Genomic DNA, 18,564 nt, shown 5'->3' with positions numbered 1-18,564 from the left:
TTAAGGTAAACCATCCAAGCAGTTTTTATTCATTAATATTCATAAATACACACAGCAGCTTCATTAGAGATTTTTCATTTTTTTTTCCTCTTCAGTTTGAATGTGGAGTATTAGGAGAGCCTTTTTCATGTCAAGGTACAGGACACAGAGCCCTTGGCTGTGCACTGCAACCTACATTTACCTGCTAGAAGTAAAAATTAGTTAAGTGGAAATGATTATCATATATATCTTTTCTCTCTTTCTTTTGAATGTACACAATGTAACAAGAGTGACAGACCTGAAATTACAATCACCAAAACAAACCCAAGATAGTTGTTGTCCACTTTCATTGGCAAATACAGCACAGAGGACATTGTCTGCAAAGTGGGATGTCATCAAAGAGGAGGTGGAGGAGGCTCATTTCCTTTATTACTCTCTTTTAAATTTAGGTTTTCTAAAGCAACATCTAGAGGCATAATATCTACACAACCCATAGCACCAAAATCTGCAATCTCCCCCCGCTCATCCTCATCTGAGGAGGAACTTTCTTCCTGCATCAAGGTGGACAATAGAAGCTCCTGAACAAACAGGCTGCAGTCTGCCCGTTCGCTCTCCATTGACTGACGCTCTGCTTCTGACATCTTCGGATCATTCAACCTGGGCAGCAGCAAGGGAAGAGAAGACAAGAGAGTTGCTGAAAGCCCCTTTCACTGGTGACACCAGGAACAGGCTGAGATGTGCTCAGACACTGCTCCTTCAGGACAGTCCTACCTGCCCATCAACACGTCCAGCACTTCAGTACAACAGGCATGCCTTCAAGAACCCACCCCTTCTCTGCTGCTGCGACAGCATTCACAGTGCAGCCCAAAGTTAGAGGAACATCAAAAACTGTTTGTGAGGTTTCCTGCTATTCAAGGAGTCTTTTAGGGAGGGCTGGTGCCATTTCCTGGACATGTAATTGTATGCCTCCACATCAACTTGTAAGTTCACATTGGCTACAAAACACATCACTGCATTGTGTAAAGTAAATACTGAAGGAATTCCACTTCTCCTAAGGTACACTGCATGCCCTGATGAAGGCAAGGAAACTGCTCACTCCAATTCTGAAAGTCACAGTCTGTGACACTTGCAGGTGCTTTAATTAAGATTCTCAAGTGAACTTCTGATTGAAAGATGTCACATGGCATTATTTTGAACTTACATAAAAATCCACTTGATTCAAATTCAGGCACAGGAGCTGTTAAAATTACCACACTCTTCCACAATCCCAGACAAACAGAAGTATGCTTGCAGTGAGTGTGGCAGGGGAGAGGTGGAAAATATTTTTATTTCAGGTCAGTGGTCAGTGTTCTAGAAGAACTGGGATGACACAGGAAGTGAGTCCTCTTTTAAATAATCCTGGGGTCTAAGTAAAATTTCTAAACTACATAAATATTCTGTTAATTAATGGCATCCTAGGCATGTGCCTGACTCCAAACATATAAGCCTCATTGAGCTCTTTATCTCTACTAGTACTAAGGTAAACAGAAATTATAAGAGGTAAATACAAGTAAATACACAGAACGAATTACCTTGTCAGAAGGAACTGGGAATTCTGGATAGTCTGCTGACTGTTTTCTGTGTTAGACGTGTTGGTTGTAGTTGTAGATTGTGTCATAGTGGTGTTGACATTGATCGTGTTGGTGCGTCTGGTTGCATTGCGTGCAGTCTCCAGTTGCTGTCTCGCTGCCTGTGCATGCTGTCGTTCCAACTGCAGTTGCATCTGCAGCTGCTGTAACTGAGAAGCAGAAGGGCCAGAGGAGTTGAGCTGTCCTCCTGCAGAACGCCTCACACCTGATAGCTGGGATAAAAGCTCTGCCAAAGAAGAGAAAGCTTCTATGACTTAAGATCTTATATAAGCATTACACAGCAGAATAAATACACCCCGAATTCCAGTGCATAAATTCCATTCTTCTCAACTAACATCAAAACCCAACAACGCTCAGAGAAGATTGTGAAGATTAATGCCCAAAAAGATTAAGACTAATTTATGCAGATGTAGTCCAAATGACAAGACGAGGTTTAAAGTCTTGACAACAACAGTAGAGCCAATCTTTTGCCAGGTAGAGCCTGGCAAAAGACAGCTCTCTGCAGCCACCCTCTGAAACGTCAAGCCAAAAGAGCCACTAAGAAACTTTTTTATTTTGGCTTTGGATGGCAACTTTTTTTTTCCTTTTAACAAGTGTTCCCTCAAAACACAAGCTTCATCTTCGCAACTATCTCAGAGGGAAGCTGCGCTGCAGCAAATTCAATAACAGAAATTTAGTTAGGAAAATAGATTCAATCACTGCTTCACAGCAAAAGCATTCTGTATGAATTCTTATTTCTGGAAAAAGTATGCAGAAGGCCTAGCAATTAAAAACTCTGTCTGTTACTAAGTTTTCCAATTCAGAAGGATGGAATGCTCCTTGCAAATTCTATCCACCAAGTTTTTTTAAAATAAATATTAGCAGCCAGTTACTGCACAGTGCATTACTGCAGGATCTCTTCTATGCCCTGTGCAGAAGGTACTTCTGGTCTCAGATACCTGCTGCAGTTGATGCCATGGTAGAGGAAACATGGGACAATCCTGCTCCTGGTCCCTCTGCTCTACTTTACAAACTTACTACATAGGTCATGTCAATTTTACTTCAATTGCATTAACAAAATGCAGCCATACTAAAACAATCTGTTTTGTAAGGAACAAAGCAAAATACAAACTAGAGAGGTGGAGTAATTTTCAACAACACTGATAGCAGCACCAACATAAAGTAAATTTTTATTACTGGAGAATGCCACAGGGAGGGAAAAAATGTTTAAGAAAAGTAACTATAAGATGCTATAAATTTAAATAGAAAAATCACTGTGGTCTTCCCTATTTATTACTCCAGTAAAAAGGCAGACATGTTAAAACTCACAGGCAAGATTAAGATATATTTATTCTCACTGTATTCTAAAGCTTGGAAAATAGGGAAGAGTATTTTGGAAAGAGGTGTGAACTCAAAACAGTCCAGGAACAAGATGGACACACAGCTCAGGGTGCTCTAAATGCAGAAACACATCTTCCACCAAAAAAGAATAGATGCAGAAGAATGACATTTTATCCTACTTAATGCTGCTAAGTGGGAAGGTCCAGCAAGGCTGAAAACAAACTTCAGCAGACACCTCATGTTTTAAATGAAGTGAAGCAGCTGCCCTGGTGAAAGAAAGAGAATGTCTTGCACTGGAAGCCTCAATCCTCTTTGAACAAACTCACCTGTGACCTCACTTAATTTGTTTTTTTTCTTTTACTGGGCTACTTCTTCACAGCTAATTTAATGAGTTACATCAGGGCACACCAGGCCAGCACAGAACCAGAGCCAGCAGAAGGCAGGCAGAGGGGACCATGATTACGAGAGGCAGTGGATTCACAGCTCCCCTTCCCGAGGGAATGCCTCATTAAGTCAGGTGGCTGGCTACCTCCCCCTGAAGAAGTCACAACCTAAAAGTAGCAAGCTCCAGTTTGTGCACTGTGTCTTCTTTGCATCTGAAGTAATGGTGGATTTGTGGCAGACATTCTGAGGTTTCCCTGACATACTGGTATGGTCAAAGATCACGGCATTAAAATGTTTACATTTCCCCATAGATGAAACTGTATTTGTTTTCAGAGTTGTCTTCACCCTCTATTTTTTCTTCTTTGTAAAAAAAAAGTTATTTTCACATCAGAGGTAAAAATAGAACAAACAAGTTATTTCTGCGAATCCTAAAGACACGGCCTAATTATTTTCTGATGCTGACAGTAAGAACACTCTTTCCCTCTTCACCCCTCTGTGGGATGCTGTGCTTGTACATGCAGCTTCACAGCAACACAGAGCAGGGCAACTACAGCCACCTTGCATTCTCCTTCCCCTGCGGAAGGAGGACAGTGGAGCAAAACTTGTGGTTACGGCTCTTACCAGCTATAGGATCCATGGCTTCTCTATTGCTTGGAGAATACGAACTCTGAGAAGACGAAAGCCCACCAGGGGAACTGGTAGTAAAGTGCATGTTTGATCTACGAGCGCGGGGGCCTCCCAAACCCCGGCCTGGGTGGAACATCCTACGTACATGCCGAACACCACTGGATTCATCGTGGACAAGAAGTTAAGAAAACACAACTGTTTGGCATTGAGTGTTGAACAACCACTAAAGGACATTTGATGGGTCAAATACTCAGGTATACTGTTCTTGATTCATAAAGTAATGATTCAACTTCAGAAGCAAAGCTAGGGTACACTGTAGCTCTGCTACAGGTCAGACTTACTGATCTGGTAAATTTTTTTAATCAAACTTTTCTATGAAAACCCACACAAATCCATGTTCAGCCAAACTTACTGCTGAGACAGGGACTTCAGTTCTCCCTTCCCAATTCTTACATCAAGTATCAAAACCAGTAAAAACATTTACTACAACTCCTATCAGAATAATTACCAAATTCCTTTTGACTTCTGTACTTGATGCATTTATCCAAGAAATTTCAGTCTTTAGGAAATTGTAGGTTTCTGGAGTATTCAGCACATTCATCATATCCCTTTGTTTCACCTTTCTTCTTACAGCCAAAGAAATATCACTAATTCCAGTATCATAATGATGCTTTTCACTTTGTCTTTTTCCCCCCACTTCCCCCTATCACATGCTTGCATTTTGTGTCACTTTTTAAATAGGTTCTCATATAAATTTTGAAGTAATTAACAAACTTAAATAAAGACTATTTTTGTCATAAATTTGTTAGCATTCATCCTCCAAGACAGTGCAGATAAGGCTTCTTCCTAAAAATCATTAGTATTACTCACCGGTGTAAAATGAAATAGCATAGACTTAAAATATTTTATTTTAGTGTTATTATAATTTAGCTTACATCTCCATCTCCTAGGTTTTTTACAACAGTATGGTTACCAGGTTACCACTCATATGGTATCAATTTCTGTGTAAGGGTAGCATCCAATGTATTTTTCATAAATCACAGTTTTGGAGCAGAACCTCATGATATCATGGGAGGTCATGAAAGGAATGACTTGAGAGCTTCTGGCCATTACAAGAAGACTTTACAGAATGTTTCCCTCTTTCAAAACTGTTAGTTATGCTACAGTGTAAAACTTAACATTTAGGGTGTAATAGGTACAGAGCATCTTGCACCTCTGAGTGTGCCAATTTTGGGTGCTGCTCGAGTTGCTAAATTGGATGGACTAAAGACCCCATGTAGTTTTGCAAGCTTTTCATAACTAAACATGTTAAAACAGGACAGTATCTGGGGATTTTTCAAGAGACACAAGACTCTGGGGTCTTTCCCAACCACATCTTTTAAAGTGTTTTGAGATAAACGTCATTCTTCAAATAACAGCTAAGCATGCACTTGAGTCTTACCAGCTATGCTAGAGTAAGAAAAGACTTTGCAAACATTATCTTGTGACAAAACATTTAAACTGAATAGTCATGTGAGAACTATTTGTATGATTAATGCTGAAAACATGTATTTAATGAATTTTCAGATATTTTCCTGCTAAAGAAAGAAACTGAGTTTTAAAGAGTTGCCCACAGACTGTATGAATAAATGACACACCTTGCAATAGCTGCACAAGGTTTGTAGTAAGAAACACATGCAGTGTTTTGGGACAACTTTAGGGAAACAAAACAAAAACCCAAAATAACCAAACATGTCTAATTAATAGCTGGTGGATAAGGCCACCTCTCAGAACTGTAGTAAATCCAACAGTAAAGTCTTACCTCAAATTGCAAAATAAATTTTTACTCTAGAAGAAGTACAAGTCAAGAGCCTTCTCTATCTCCTTTTTGTACATGAAGGCAATTACAGGGCGCAAAGAATTGTTCTGTACAGCTTCAACTTCTTATTCAGCAATATAATGTGTATCAGAGAGTCATAGTTCTTATCTCCTACACTGCCAGAACCTGAGTGAAAAAGGGCATCTTCTCTTCCTTATTTCCTGCCTTAGATCTCCCTGCTGCTGGATATGATGTAGAGTCCAATGTCAAATAGCCACTTCAAGATACTTCTTACCACGTTTTGGAAATTTGACAACACTGGACACCAACACAATAGAGTACAAGCAGGAAATTCTACAGGCATAATTTTTAATCATGGGCAATGTATTCCCAAAACAGATCCATTTTGGGATGACTGATAGTGAAAACCTGACTCTGTATATGAAAAAAGATTGTCTTTCCTGGCTCAAAAATTCCCTAAGTAAAAGTCATCTGGGGGAATTTCTGGTACTAGGGGGGAGAAAATGCAGCAATAGCTTGAATTCTAATTAAGTATCTTGTACCTTTCAGTAGGAAACTGATTTCATTCTGTAGCTGGGAAAATTTAAACTTCCTGCCTTACAGTTAAGACAATGTTGGAAGCCCACAGTTAGAACTCTGGCACACTGCTATGTAGTTATGTAATTCTTGTTAGAAAAAGCCTAATTAGGCAGGTGCTATGAAAACCTCAGAGTTGGTACAATCAGCACAACTCAAAATGACACAAACTACATCAGCCATCAAGCAACATTCCAAGGCTGTCCAAAGGCCAGGAAAGATCCAGTGGTCTGGAAAATATTCTCCCCTCATCAATCTTATCCTACTTCTTCTGGAAAGGGAGGATGGCAAGTCTCCTGGCTACTAAGGACCACAGGGATGGCTGGGATCAAGCTCCCACAGCCAGAGCCATCGTGTTCAGCACCCTGCTCCTCCCCAGTGCTGAGAGCTCTACTCCTTTCCCTCAGAAAGGCAAGTACAGGTAACTGCTTTCATCTGACTTTGTACCCACTTTTGTAGTACTTTTTCATTATTCACCTTTCACAGAGCCAATCTAAACCCAAACTCCTTGATACTGATCCAATTATTGCACAGTAATTAACCTGCACATTTAGTCTGTCCTGACCTTAAACCATGCTAATACTAACAAACTCAAAACGCAATCAAATACAATCGTAACTGAAGTGGAACCATCACCTCAAATGCTGTTGTCCTTCTATTACTCTAATTAACTCTGTTTGATAGGGCTTGGATTTTTTTCCCCCTCCAACTGCCTGAGCTTACATTATTCTTTGTTCCTTTTTAAAAATCTCTGAACAAAAAAGCCACTATCAAAGCTATAATGCAGTGGTTTTTTTTCTGTTTGTTTAAATGAGACACAAATGAATAGTTCAGAGATTACTTACTGTAGGGATGCTACATAGCTTGCATGTCATTAAATAAAAGCCCAAACCAAAAGATATTTTATCAGTTAATCTGAGGGAGTAAAAAAAAATTTAAAAGGAGACAAATATTCCTATAACACTGATGAAAGAATCCCAACAGTTACAGCTCTTCAGCCATCAAGCACAGATAAATGTCTGTAACTGGCTGCTAAGGTAACTGAAGGACAACATCCTATTTCCCAGAAAATCTGAAGGTTTTCTGAGTTGTATTACAAAATGTCAGTAGCACTACAAAATTAAATTATTAAAACATTGTGTTGAAAGTAGTTAAACAGCTTTACAATATTTTGCTACAAGCAGCTACACTAGAATCATCTTTATGTCCTAAATATATACAGCACTGAATCTTGATATGTAAAACAGCACCAAGAGTAATCATGACGCAGGATGAAACACAGTGCAAGTAGAAAAAAACCTCTGTATGTCAAAATCCTCTATATTTTTCTGCTGTTAGAGTAAAAACACTTTCAAGTATACCTACAAGTCTGTGCACAGTCTGTCTTTTTTAAACTAGGAGACAAATCTTTTTATTTTTGATATACGTATCTTTAGCAACCTAAGTTCCAGGAAATCCAGAATATGAGCCTTTGACTACAAAAATCAAACCAAGTCACTGTGACTACGAGGTGAAACAGTCAAGCCTCTTTGCCTCAAATTGGAAAGGATATTAAATCTCTAGGAGCTCTGTGTTCCAGTGTAAGATGAGCTGCAAAGTCATCTGTTACGTGATTCGGATCCCCTCCAGGCAATGCTGCACATATTGGACAAATCTGAAATGACAAAGCGAGGAAAAAACCCAACTTTATAAATATTACAAGAAACAGAACTTTTATCCAGTCAATCATGAGACATTGCCTCTTATGCTTTAAAATAACATTTTGGTATTCACAAACATCTGGATATCAACGTATTCAATAAACTCAGAAAAATTACAGAAGTGTAGACATTAATTTAGTAATCTTTCAATTTATGAATTTCAGAATATTATGTATTTCAGAAAACCAGAGCTAGGATTCTCAAAATCAATTTGCAATGTCTTGAAAGTTAGCATTTTTGCATGCCAATTCCGCCAGAGACAGTAGAGTTGAATCATACAGGAATGCTATTTGCCTGCTTGACACTCATCCCAGCAGAGGAATCAGAATGACACTGCCCATATTTGCTAAGTATCAAGCTGAGACCATCCCACTCAGGCAGTGTAGGTTTGGCAAAGAAGGGCTGGTCTCCATACTCCTCTCCACAACAGTATTTTCTGAGCAAGTACTGAGATCTCTCTTCGGTTTTGGGGTTTTTCCCGCCCCACTTCAGAGTTTTTGGTTGGCAGGTTCTGTTTGTTTTGTTTTTTGAACTGAAATACAGTTAAATAAGCAGGCAAACATCACCACTACTATTGCAATAATTATGACTTGGTCTTTCAATGACTCCACAAACAGCAGCATCTTCCATTTTTCTTTCATTTTTCATGTGTATACTTAAGCTGTTGAGCGTAGGTCCCAAAAGACCATGAGCATTAAGAACACCTGTATAAAAGAGCACACATCTATTGTACTCTCATGGAGGTGAGAACAATGTCTTGAAATAAATTTACTATAAAATCTCAGCTTTCAACAGGAACTGCTGCATCTAATTCCACTTTCATTTTAGTGGCCGGTTCTGAAAAGAAAACCAGACATTTTAAAAGCTTTTTGCTACAACTTCTCCCCTTTTATTTTCAATGTTCAGCATTTCTCTCCACAGATTTTTCACCACTACAGATGCCAAGCCAGTGCACTACAGGGCATATCCTATCACAGCATAATATAATAAATACTCAACTATGCCAACCTATCAAAGCTACCGTGTAGAAATGGATGTGTATTGGACAGATAGTTGTGAATTCCCTAAACTTCATTACAGCTGCTTAATCTTCTCATATCAAAAGAATGCAAGACCATCAAAGCAATCTTCTTTTATTTAAGCTACTCTGAGGAAGCAGAAACCCAATACAAGAAGAACAGCCCACTCCAGAAATCAGGAAATCACCAGAAATGTCTTTGTTAACATGACAAAGATTTGTGAATATACTCAGACCTCAGAAAAACATCAGTTAGGAAAAGGTTATAATGAATATTGAGTAAGAAGGAATCAAAGTATCCCAGCCCTAATTCTAAATATCAACTAAACTTTCAAGAACTCCTGACTAGGTAGAGTTACCTAAATACTGTTATGCACAAACAACAATTTAGTTAAGCATAAGCTCTGACAGAGCCACAACAAAGACTGCTAGATCACTGATTAAGTGTGACGCAGCTAAAGGTCACTGTTAATTATAACATGCATGAACGAATGGTGCAGACAAAAGGCAAATGTTGTCAGAATTTTCTCTTGAATTTATGAGCATTTGTATTAAGAAATCATTGTGCAACCCTGAATGATGAAAGGCCTAAGCCAATCCCCCTAACAGAACAATGCCAGTTTCCAGAACTGTCCTTGTATTAGCACTACTTCTGCATTTACATACAAAGTAACCACTTTAGGTCAACACTTCTGTAACCTCAACAAGAATCACTGGGATCTTAGAGGATGAACAGGGACATTGAGACTGACTCAGATTGTCCATTCATTACTGCAAGAAAAAGCTCTCTCCAGTTTTACCACTAAGTATCAACAACAGAGTGCTTACAATTCATCTACAAGGGGCCTAGTAATGCCTTCCCGAGGTTGAGAAAGCTGCTGCAGTGCAAAGTAATAGCAGAAAATTAGCATCTCTGTTATGAAAGAAGACTAAAGAGATGGCATTTTATGAAGTCTACAAAATCTGTTTTTATTTACAATGTTAGCAGACTTCTAGTTGAGCACTGCATTCCATCTTGACCAGTCCAACTAACCTGAAACTTCCAATACCAACAAAAACAATCATTATACTGACTTCCAGATTCATCTGCCTTACAACTCTAAACCATTGTCCCTAGACATTATATGGGTAAAGAAATACTGGTTCTATAAAAGAGAAGAGGCTGGCTCTTTGAACAGGAAAGACAGAGCTGCATCCCAGCTGCTGTCTCACTTTGCCCCGTAAGTGAGAGAGCAGCTGGGGTACATTATAAGCACTGTCTAGATGGAAGATGACCTGATGGAGATATTACAATGTTGGAATTAAGAAGAGAACACGCAAAGGGGATGTTATAGGGCATGTCGACTATAGGCCATCTGACCATGAGGAACAAACAGATCAGGCCCTCTAGAGACACAGAGCAGCTGCCTCACACTTGCAGGACCTGATCCTTGCGGAGGTCTTCAACCACTCTAGCATCTCTTGGAAGGACAGTACAGCATGACTGCAATCCAAGAAGCTCCTGAAGTGCTTTCAAGGTAACTCCCTCCTCCAAGTGACAAAGGAGCACACAAGGAGAGGTGCAATACGGGACTTCATAATTACCAACAAGAGAGCCTCAGTTGGGATGTGAGGGTCAAAGAAAGCCTTGGCTGCACTAACCTTGACATAGTGCAGTTTGAGATCCCTAGGGTAGGGAGAAGATCAAAAACAAGCTCATGACCCTGGACCTCAGCAAAGCAAACTTTGGCCTCTTAAAATATCTGCTCAGAGGAGTCTCATGATGTACAAACCAGGAGAGTAAATGGGCCCAAGAAAGCCCGCTAATATTGGAAGATCATTCCCTCCCAAACTCAAGAGCTCTCCATCCCACTGAAGACGAAGTTAGGCAAAAATGCCAGGGAGCCTTTGTGGATGATCAAGATACTCCTGGACAAATTCAAACACAAAAAGAAAACATACAGAGGTCACCCTCCTAGGGTAAGCCACAGCACAGCCTACCATTAAGCATCATTATTATGCATAATCACAAGGCAATGTAAGTAAAGCTAAAGCCCAAATGGAACTCAATCAGGCAAGTAACATCCAAGGTAACAAGAAGATCTTCTAGAATTGCATAGGAAATAAAAAGGAAACTACGGAAAATGTGGGCCCATTGTTCAAAAGACACGAGGCCTAGTTACACAGGACATAGAAGAGGTTGAAGTACTGAATAACTCCTTTGCTATAGTCTTTACCGGCAAGACTGGTCTTTAGCAACTCCAGGCCCCAGAGAGCAGGCGAAAAGTCTGAAGTACTGAAGACATTCCCCTGCTGGAAGAGGATTACTCTGCAGAATACTTATGTGAACTGGAATACATAAACCCACAGGCTGTGATGCATCAGAGGTGCTGATTGAGCTGGCAGATGCCACTGTGAGCCTCTTAGTCTCTGAACTATCATGGTGACTGGGTGAGGTGCGTGAGGACTGGAGCAAAGGAAATTTCACTCCTATCTTAAAGGCAGGCAAGTAAGAGGAGGACCTAGGGAACTATAGGCTGGTCAGCTTGCTCTGATCCCTGGGAAAGTGAGGAAACTATTGTTAACTATTTTTAGGCATTATTAAAGACAAGAAAATCATCAACAGCAGTCAGCACTGGCTTCACAAAAGGGAAGACACGCTTCACCAACTTGACAAACTTCAGTGCTGAAGTGTCTGGCCTGGAGGATGACTGAAGCGTAGGGGAAATTGCCTACCTGGACTTCAAGTAAGACCACTGACACTGCCTCTCACACGATGCTCAAAGATAAGTTGCTGATGCTCAGGATGGATAAACAGAGAGTGAGGTGGAGTGAAAACTGTCTCAGTGAATGGGCTCAGAGGATAGCGATCAGTGGGAATTCTGGTGATTACACAACACTAGGAGAAGCGGCTGATACCCGAGGGACCTATGCTGCCATACAGAGTGACCTTAAAAAACTGAAGAAATGGGACAACAAGAACCTCATAAAGGGGAAGTACAATGTCTTGCACCTGGGCAGGAATAGCCCCAGGAATCAGCATACACTGGAGACAAGTCATATAGAATACAGCTTTGCAGCAAAGGACCTAGGGTTCTGGTGGACCATGGGCCAGCAGTGTGCTCTTGTGGCAAAGAAAGCAAGTGGTGTTCTGGGCTACACTGAACAGAGAGCTGCCAGCAGGTCAAGGATTGTGATCCTTTGCCTTAACCCAGCACCAGGGCCCAGTTTTTAGCTCCACACATGCACACACTGAAGAAAGCTCAGTAAATGGTTACAAAGAGGAAGGGAGGAAAGGCTGAGAAAGATGGAACTGTTCAGCCTGGAGAAGGGTAGGGTAATGGGGGACAGATCTTAGGAATATCCACGAATATCTGAAGGGAATCTGAAAGGATGATGGAGCCATGCAATGGCAGGATGAAACACAGTGGGCATAAATTCAAATGCAGGAATTCCTCATAAACATCAGGAACCACTGAAACATTTTTCACTGTGAGGATCACCAACCACAAGTTACCCAGAGATTTAACTGTGGAGTCACTATTAAAGAACTGGTCCTGTGTGGACATGGTCCTGAGCAACCACGGCTGTACATGGTCCTGTACATGGTTGCTCAGGACATGTACATGGTCCTGCTCAAGATGACCTCCAGAGGTCCCTTTCAACCTCACTCAGACTGTGATTCCTTTCTGCAGATACCTACCACTGTGGTACTTATCAATGCCTACATCTGAGAAAAATCAGCAGAAAAGTAAACTTATCTGCATCGTTCTGAACATAAAAATGGCAAAATGCCTTTAAAATATAAACAATTCTGTCCCTGTAAAGTTCCCTTACATCCCTAAAAATACATATCTAAAATAAAACACATCTTCAAAGGACTACAAGCTCAGTATCTAAACATAAGTAATTGTCTGAAAGTCTATCACCACAAATATTTAGAATCCATAATACTTTCCTCTTTACTAGTCTTGTAGCTCTTCAATATCCCAATAAGGGTACAGTACCCAAACAATTTTAGGTGCAGGCACCTAAAATTTATCTGGCATTTGTGATAAAGCCATTTAACTGGCATTTATGATAAATGTGTACATTTATCACAAATGCCAGATTCAAAACTTAGCACAAACAGTAACAGTCATATTAAAGGATTAAAATATTGTCGTTTATCATTGTTTGAAACAACGATACAGCAGTGTTGCAGACTGATGTATAAACAGAAAAGTTTTGTGGGATCATTTTTTTTTTTACACATATAACTCAGGATTTACCAGAGTAGCAGCTGTCAAGAATCACAAATTTAGGCTTTATGTGTGGTGTTCTAGAAGTCACAACTGCAAACAAGGGCATGTCAAGTTTTAAAACCCGGGATCTGTGAACACTTAGTGTTAGGAACATATCACTGACATCAAGTGGTGCAAATCAGAACTGCAATACCAAGCCACCAAAAAAAATGAAGTCATCCAAATGCAGAACTTGCAGCAGTTGATGCTATGTTTGGAAGTGGCAAAGTTCAAGAAAACCTCAGAGAGACTGTAAAAATTGCAGCATGTCACTGAGTTAAATCATACATCACAGTGCGACTGATTGTGAAGTAACCACTTCCTGTATTTTTACGAAAGATTGTAACACCTTTGAATCCCCAAAAATGTGAACAAACACCCTTTCACATCACCTCTTCACTCAAGTTCCTTATTAGGTTTGAAGAGTCATTCATTTTCTTCCACAGAATTCTTTGAAAATTAAGAAAACTAGAAGATTAGAATAGAGAACCTATATATAACTAATTTCACACAATGCATGAGTGATGAGTAATCCACTTCAAGCATCACTTTTTATCTAGGGGTCTAGGGTAAAACAGTTAAACACAGAACAGCATGCTCCATGTCATTCTGCTAAACCACTAACTCAGTTTCTCCTATTCCCAAGGTCCATCAAGACAGTGAGAGTTAACATCTCCAATTAAAGTATTTCTGTTGAAACTTGTTTAAGAAGTGCATTTTAAACAACTGATGGTTAGGGATGGGGGAAAACCACCTCCTTTGACAAAAGTAGTTTAAAATAATCATAGAATTCTGCTGCATAAAATAAGAGGTTCATTAAAATTAGAAAACAAAATAAACTATCTACATGTCTTCCTCTCTCTTACAGTTACAAAAGACCGGCATAGCTGTAAGCTGGCAAAATAATTATACACTAATTATGAAAAGGGAGACACAGCTCGACAGAGCAACAACTTTCTAAATTATGTCTTACAGTATAACAGTCTCCTAAACATGGCGGCCTTTGCATCAGAACAACAAACAAAAACTCTAAAAGAAGGAAGCAAGCTCATGATACCCGTAAATCATAGAATTTTGATGTCATTCTCAAATGTAGGTATTTTCTCTTCAAAGCATTTAAATGAATACACACTTCAGGAAGGAACAGAAAGACAATATTTCAGAAATGAGACTATTTAAAATTTACTTCCACCATTAAAGCAAGTTCTGAGGCTCCTTACCACTTCTGTTGATGTTTCTGCATGCTCGGAAGTAACATGTTCTTGAAGAGATGTTTCCGTGTAACCCATTTTCCCACAATAAGGACAAGTGAAAGACTGTGGCTGCTCTACAGAGAAAGCTTCCCCACCATAGTACAAATCTGAAACAGGAAGAAATTAAATAGAGGTTACTTTAAAGCAGTATCACCATTAATTTTGTTCACATCAACCTCAGTTTATACATGTACTTCACTATAAGCCCGGCTAAATTAAATTAGTTTTTTCATTGAAATGGCTATATTCAGGAGGGGTTTAGTTACTGATTAAAAAAACCAGAGACTACATTTAATTTTGATTAGCAGACATAACTTAGTTTTCTAATATTTACTAGGAAAAAAGACTTCCATCATGATGCTGCTGATACTGCCAAACTTTCACTTTTCCACTACTGTTCTTATCCCACATACAAGGTCAACTATGGTATGATATTTTTTATGATGACATTTCAGAAGCTGAACTCTTGACAAAACCTCAAATTCAGACCAAAATTTAGAAGGTCTCGGTGACACCAAATGTCAGTATTTATGCCATAACTGAACCTCTGCTTTGCAGTAAGCAGTTTCAGAAATGTCTCAATTATATAACATAGAAGTTTCACAATGGAAAAGGAATCTGTTAAACACTGGCTTCAACTTTTAGATGTAGTGAATGTGAGCACTTGTGCATCATTGATGAAAAGTAGGCACTTTTAAGCTGCTAACATAGAAGTTCCCCAAACTTCAGATGAAATTTTATTAAACCATGCAAAAAGAGAACATTATTCTCTCTCATCCTCTACAGGTATTTTATATTTTACAGGAAACATGAATAAGCTTCTCATTCACATCAATATTAAAAACAAATCCTAAAAAACCAACCAAACAAGAAAACCTCTTAAATGTCAGATTGCTTAAAAACCTCTGCCTATGAAACTCACTGAGAATGAACGTATGTATTTTCAAGTAAGGCCACAGTACCAACTCCAGCTTCACACCTGAGCAAAAGGCCCAGGGCCGCAACCCATCTGAAGAGAGTTGTAAATAGATGAGCAGGCACACAGAGGTATCTTTTCCTTGGATACACTGTTAGCTCAATCCAGATACCAAGAATTTTAGCAGTACACACAGTTCTATCACAGAGGGGGGAGGTCTGATAAGACTGTCAAATCCTGTGTTGCTCCTTGTTTTCAAAGAATACAAAAACCCCATTTATTCACTAATAAAATAAAAATCTGAGTTCTCTGCAGTCTCCTGATTATACCTCTGGCATGTTCTCCCATTCATACCTCCTTCCACATCCTTCTTTTAATATACATCAAACAGACATGAGAATGCCAAACAAATATGACTTTGTCTGGAAAAAGAAATATTAAGAAGCATGTAGAAGTTAAAGCTGGAAAATCTAAATATTTTTCCTTTCAAGTATACAACTCCCTTCTTTTTTCCTTTTCAACTTTAATCTCGCTTACAACCAAAAGCTCTTTTCTAACGTGAAATACAGATCACCAGATAAATTTTCTCTTAAATAAAAATCTAAGTTAAAATACAAATAAATAAAAATCTAAAGTTAAAAGTAAATAAAATAAATAAAGTAAATAAATAAAGTAAATAAAAAGTAAATAAAGTAAATAAATAAAAATCTAAAGTAAATTTTAAAAAATCTAAATAAAAATCTAAGTTAAAAAAATAAGGTTGGTTATCAAGTGGTCGCATGAATCTTTGTGTCTGATTTTAGCACTGAAGGTACTGAATGGGTATTTCTCCACCTGTTCTTTCTACAAGCACATAAAAAATCCTACAATTATGAAGTCATGTCCCCAACTACCAAGGGGTCCTTTGCTAATGAAGTTAACTAAGAATTAGAGGCAATATGGGAAGAAACAGAAACACCATGCTTCCCTGGCTGCAGAAATAAAGCAACCTACAACTGTGTTACCATTTTTCATTTACAAATCTATCAGTTTAGAATGCAATGTGCCCATGATTGAAGAATTGTTTCTTTTGACCACAAAGAAATCTTTCAGATTCTGAAATTTTGGTTCACTTCAAAGACAAAAGCAGGAGTCCATAATACTTCAAACTCCTCTAGACCCTCTGTTCAAGATGTCCAGGAAGACAAGTAAAAGTATTTGGTAAAGAAGTAAAACCAGATTCAGTTGCATCCCTCTAGGCTAAGACCCGTGACCTATATTCCTTATCAATTAGGGGAGGAATACAAAGGAGCAGAAGGATCACAACACTGTCTGATGAGGACCCAATAGTAGTTTATGAAGTCAGTTTTCAAGCACAGCAGTGTTTAGACATTATAGCTTTTCCCTGGTGGGGAAAAAACTCCAAGAAAAAAACTGAATTAAATGTGAAAATACAACCAAAACCATCAGCAGTTTTGCTTTTCTATCCATCTATAGCTATGAAAGTTAAATGTACACTTAATATTAAAATCTAACTAGCACATTCTTAAAATTGGTAGGAGGTTAGTGACAAAACAGAAATATCACAGAATTTCTTAGACAAAAATCAATCTTTCAAAGAGACATCTGATTCAGGATTACATTTTCTAAAAGCCTGTATTTTTTGTTAAAACATAATTCTTTACAAGAGTACACAGCAGCATAGAATTGTAGTTTCACTTTTCTTCATATAAGTCAATGTGATATATATAGAGATAAAAATGTTGGTACGATACAAGTATAGTGTACTTACTTAATCTTCTTCAAAGTCTGAAGAAACCAAATGGTGGCAACACACCATTTAACAAAACAAAGTATGTATGTTCTTGTATCATTTATCAAGCAGCCATGTTATCCTCAAAGCTGCTTCAGAATCTTGATCCAAAAAAATGACAATGCTCAGACTTAGCATGATACACATTTAGCATACATATACTGCTCCAGTGTGTGGGAAAAAAAAAAAACCCAACAAAACAAAACAAATGAAAAAACCCACAAAAGTATCAAGCTGAATTCTGGTGAATCCAGTCATTCCCACACTACATATTATTATGGTACCCATTATTTAATCAGTTCCCTCTGCCTAGGGAACAAAGGTGGCAGGATCTGTCTGTGGGGCACAAAAGGTGGCAGGATCTTCTGTCACACAAACACCTTAGCTGACAAGTGAAGGCACTGCTGAAACATGGCAGATTCTGTACTTTGATGAAGGTAACACAATGAGATTTCTGGCAGAGAATCCTACCAACAATTTGTATTACTTTCTTTGTCAGTGTAGCCACTTTAAAATGATGTGGTAAAGCGCAAGCCACACGCCTAGACCCTAACGCATCCCAACAGTTTAAAATGCCTTTTTAAGAAAAAGGAAACTAAGAAATTTGCTGTGAACTTCTCCATTGTTCTGACAAATTGATCTACAAAGACCAGAGAAGTACAAGTGTCTGCCTCGTAAGCACATGCCTGTTCTTTACACAGGCCTATTACAATTCTACTCTTGACTCCACAGTTTGACCCTTCTGAAATAAACTAATTGGATTTGTGCTTTAAAAGCCACTTCTCATTACATATTAGACTTGATACTTTTTTTAAGCTCTGTCCCTCTTACAGCAGCGTAACACTCAGCGTATCATTTTTTCCAGTATCTCTTGTGGGGGCTGAGGAACAACAGCACCGCCATTGTTCTGGACCCCATCTTGCTTAAAAATAAATATATTTAGGGTACAAACTGACTCCTGAAAGATAATTATAGCAACCAGATGGTGCGAGAGTGAACATGCACAGCCAGAAAATACTAGAGCTTTTTACTTGTTTTCAGTGTTCTCATACTGGCTCCTAAATAGTCGGAATCTCAGGGAAAAAAAATCAAAATGTGGCAAGCTGACAACAAAAGCTCTTTCAGCATACCTGAGAAAGTCCACCTTCTTGCAGTATATTCTGCAACATTATTACAGTACCTAGGAACTCTAAGAACTGATCGCAACTTTCACAGAGGTAAACAGCAAGTGACTTTTTCTATGCTGAAAGGATCATCCATGCTGGCAGCTGTCCACCACAAACAATCTGG

At 38.8% G+C, this 18,564-nt stretch overlaps 1 protein-coding gene across 1 annotated transcript in view; it reads right to left on the bottom strand.

The window, feature by feature from the left end:
• LOC134431780 (E3 ubiquitin-protein ligase KCMF1-like) overlaps nt 1–18,564 on the bottom strand; it is a 45,326-nt gene continuing 26,762 nt past the window's right edge. The window contains 5 exon segments of the mRNA XM_063179962.1: nt 1–636; nt 1,551–1,833; nt 3,933–4,107; nt 7,886–7,987; nt 14,534–14,673. Of these exon segments, the coding sequence (XP_063036032.1) occupies nt 375–636; nt 1,551–1,833; nt 3,933–4,107; nt 7,886–7,987; nt 14,534–14,673 (962 nt within the window). The 3' untranslated portion in view covers nt 1–374.

The sequence above is a fragment of the Melospiza melodia genome, chromosome Z (genome assembly GCF_035770615.1).
Source record: "Melospiza melodia melodia isolate bMelMel2 chromosome Z, bMelMel2.pri, whole genome shotgun sequence".
Lineage (NCBI taxonomy): Eukaryota > Metazoa > Chordata > Aves > Passeriformes > Passerellidae > Melospiza > Melospiza melodia.
Note: the sequence above shows the minus strand (reverse complement) of the source record. Positions and strands in the feature narration are given on the sequence as shown.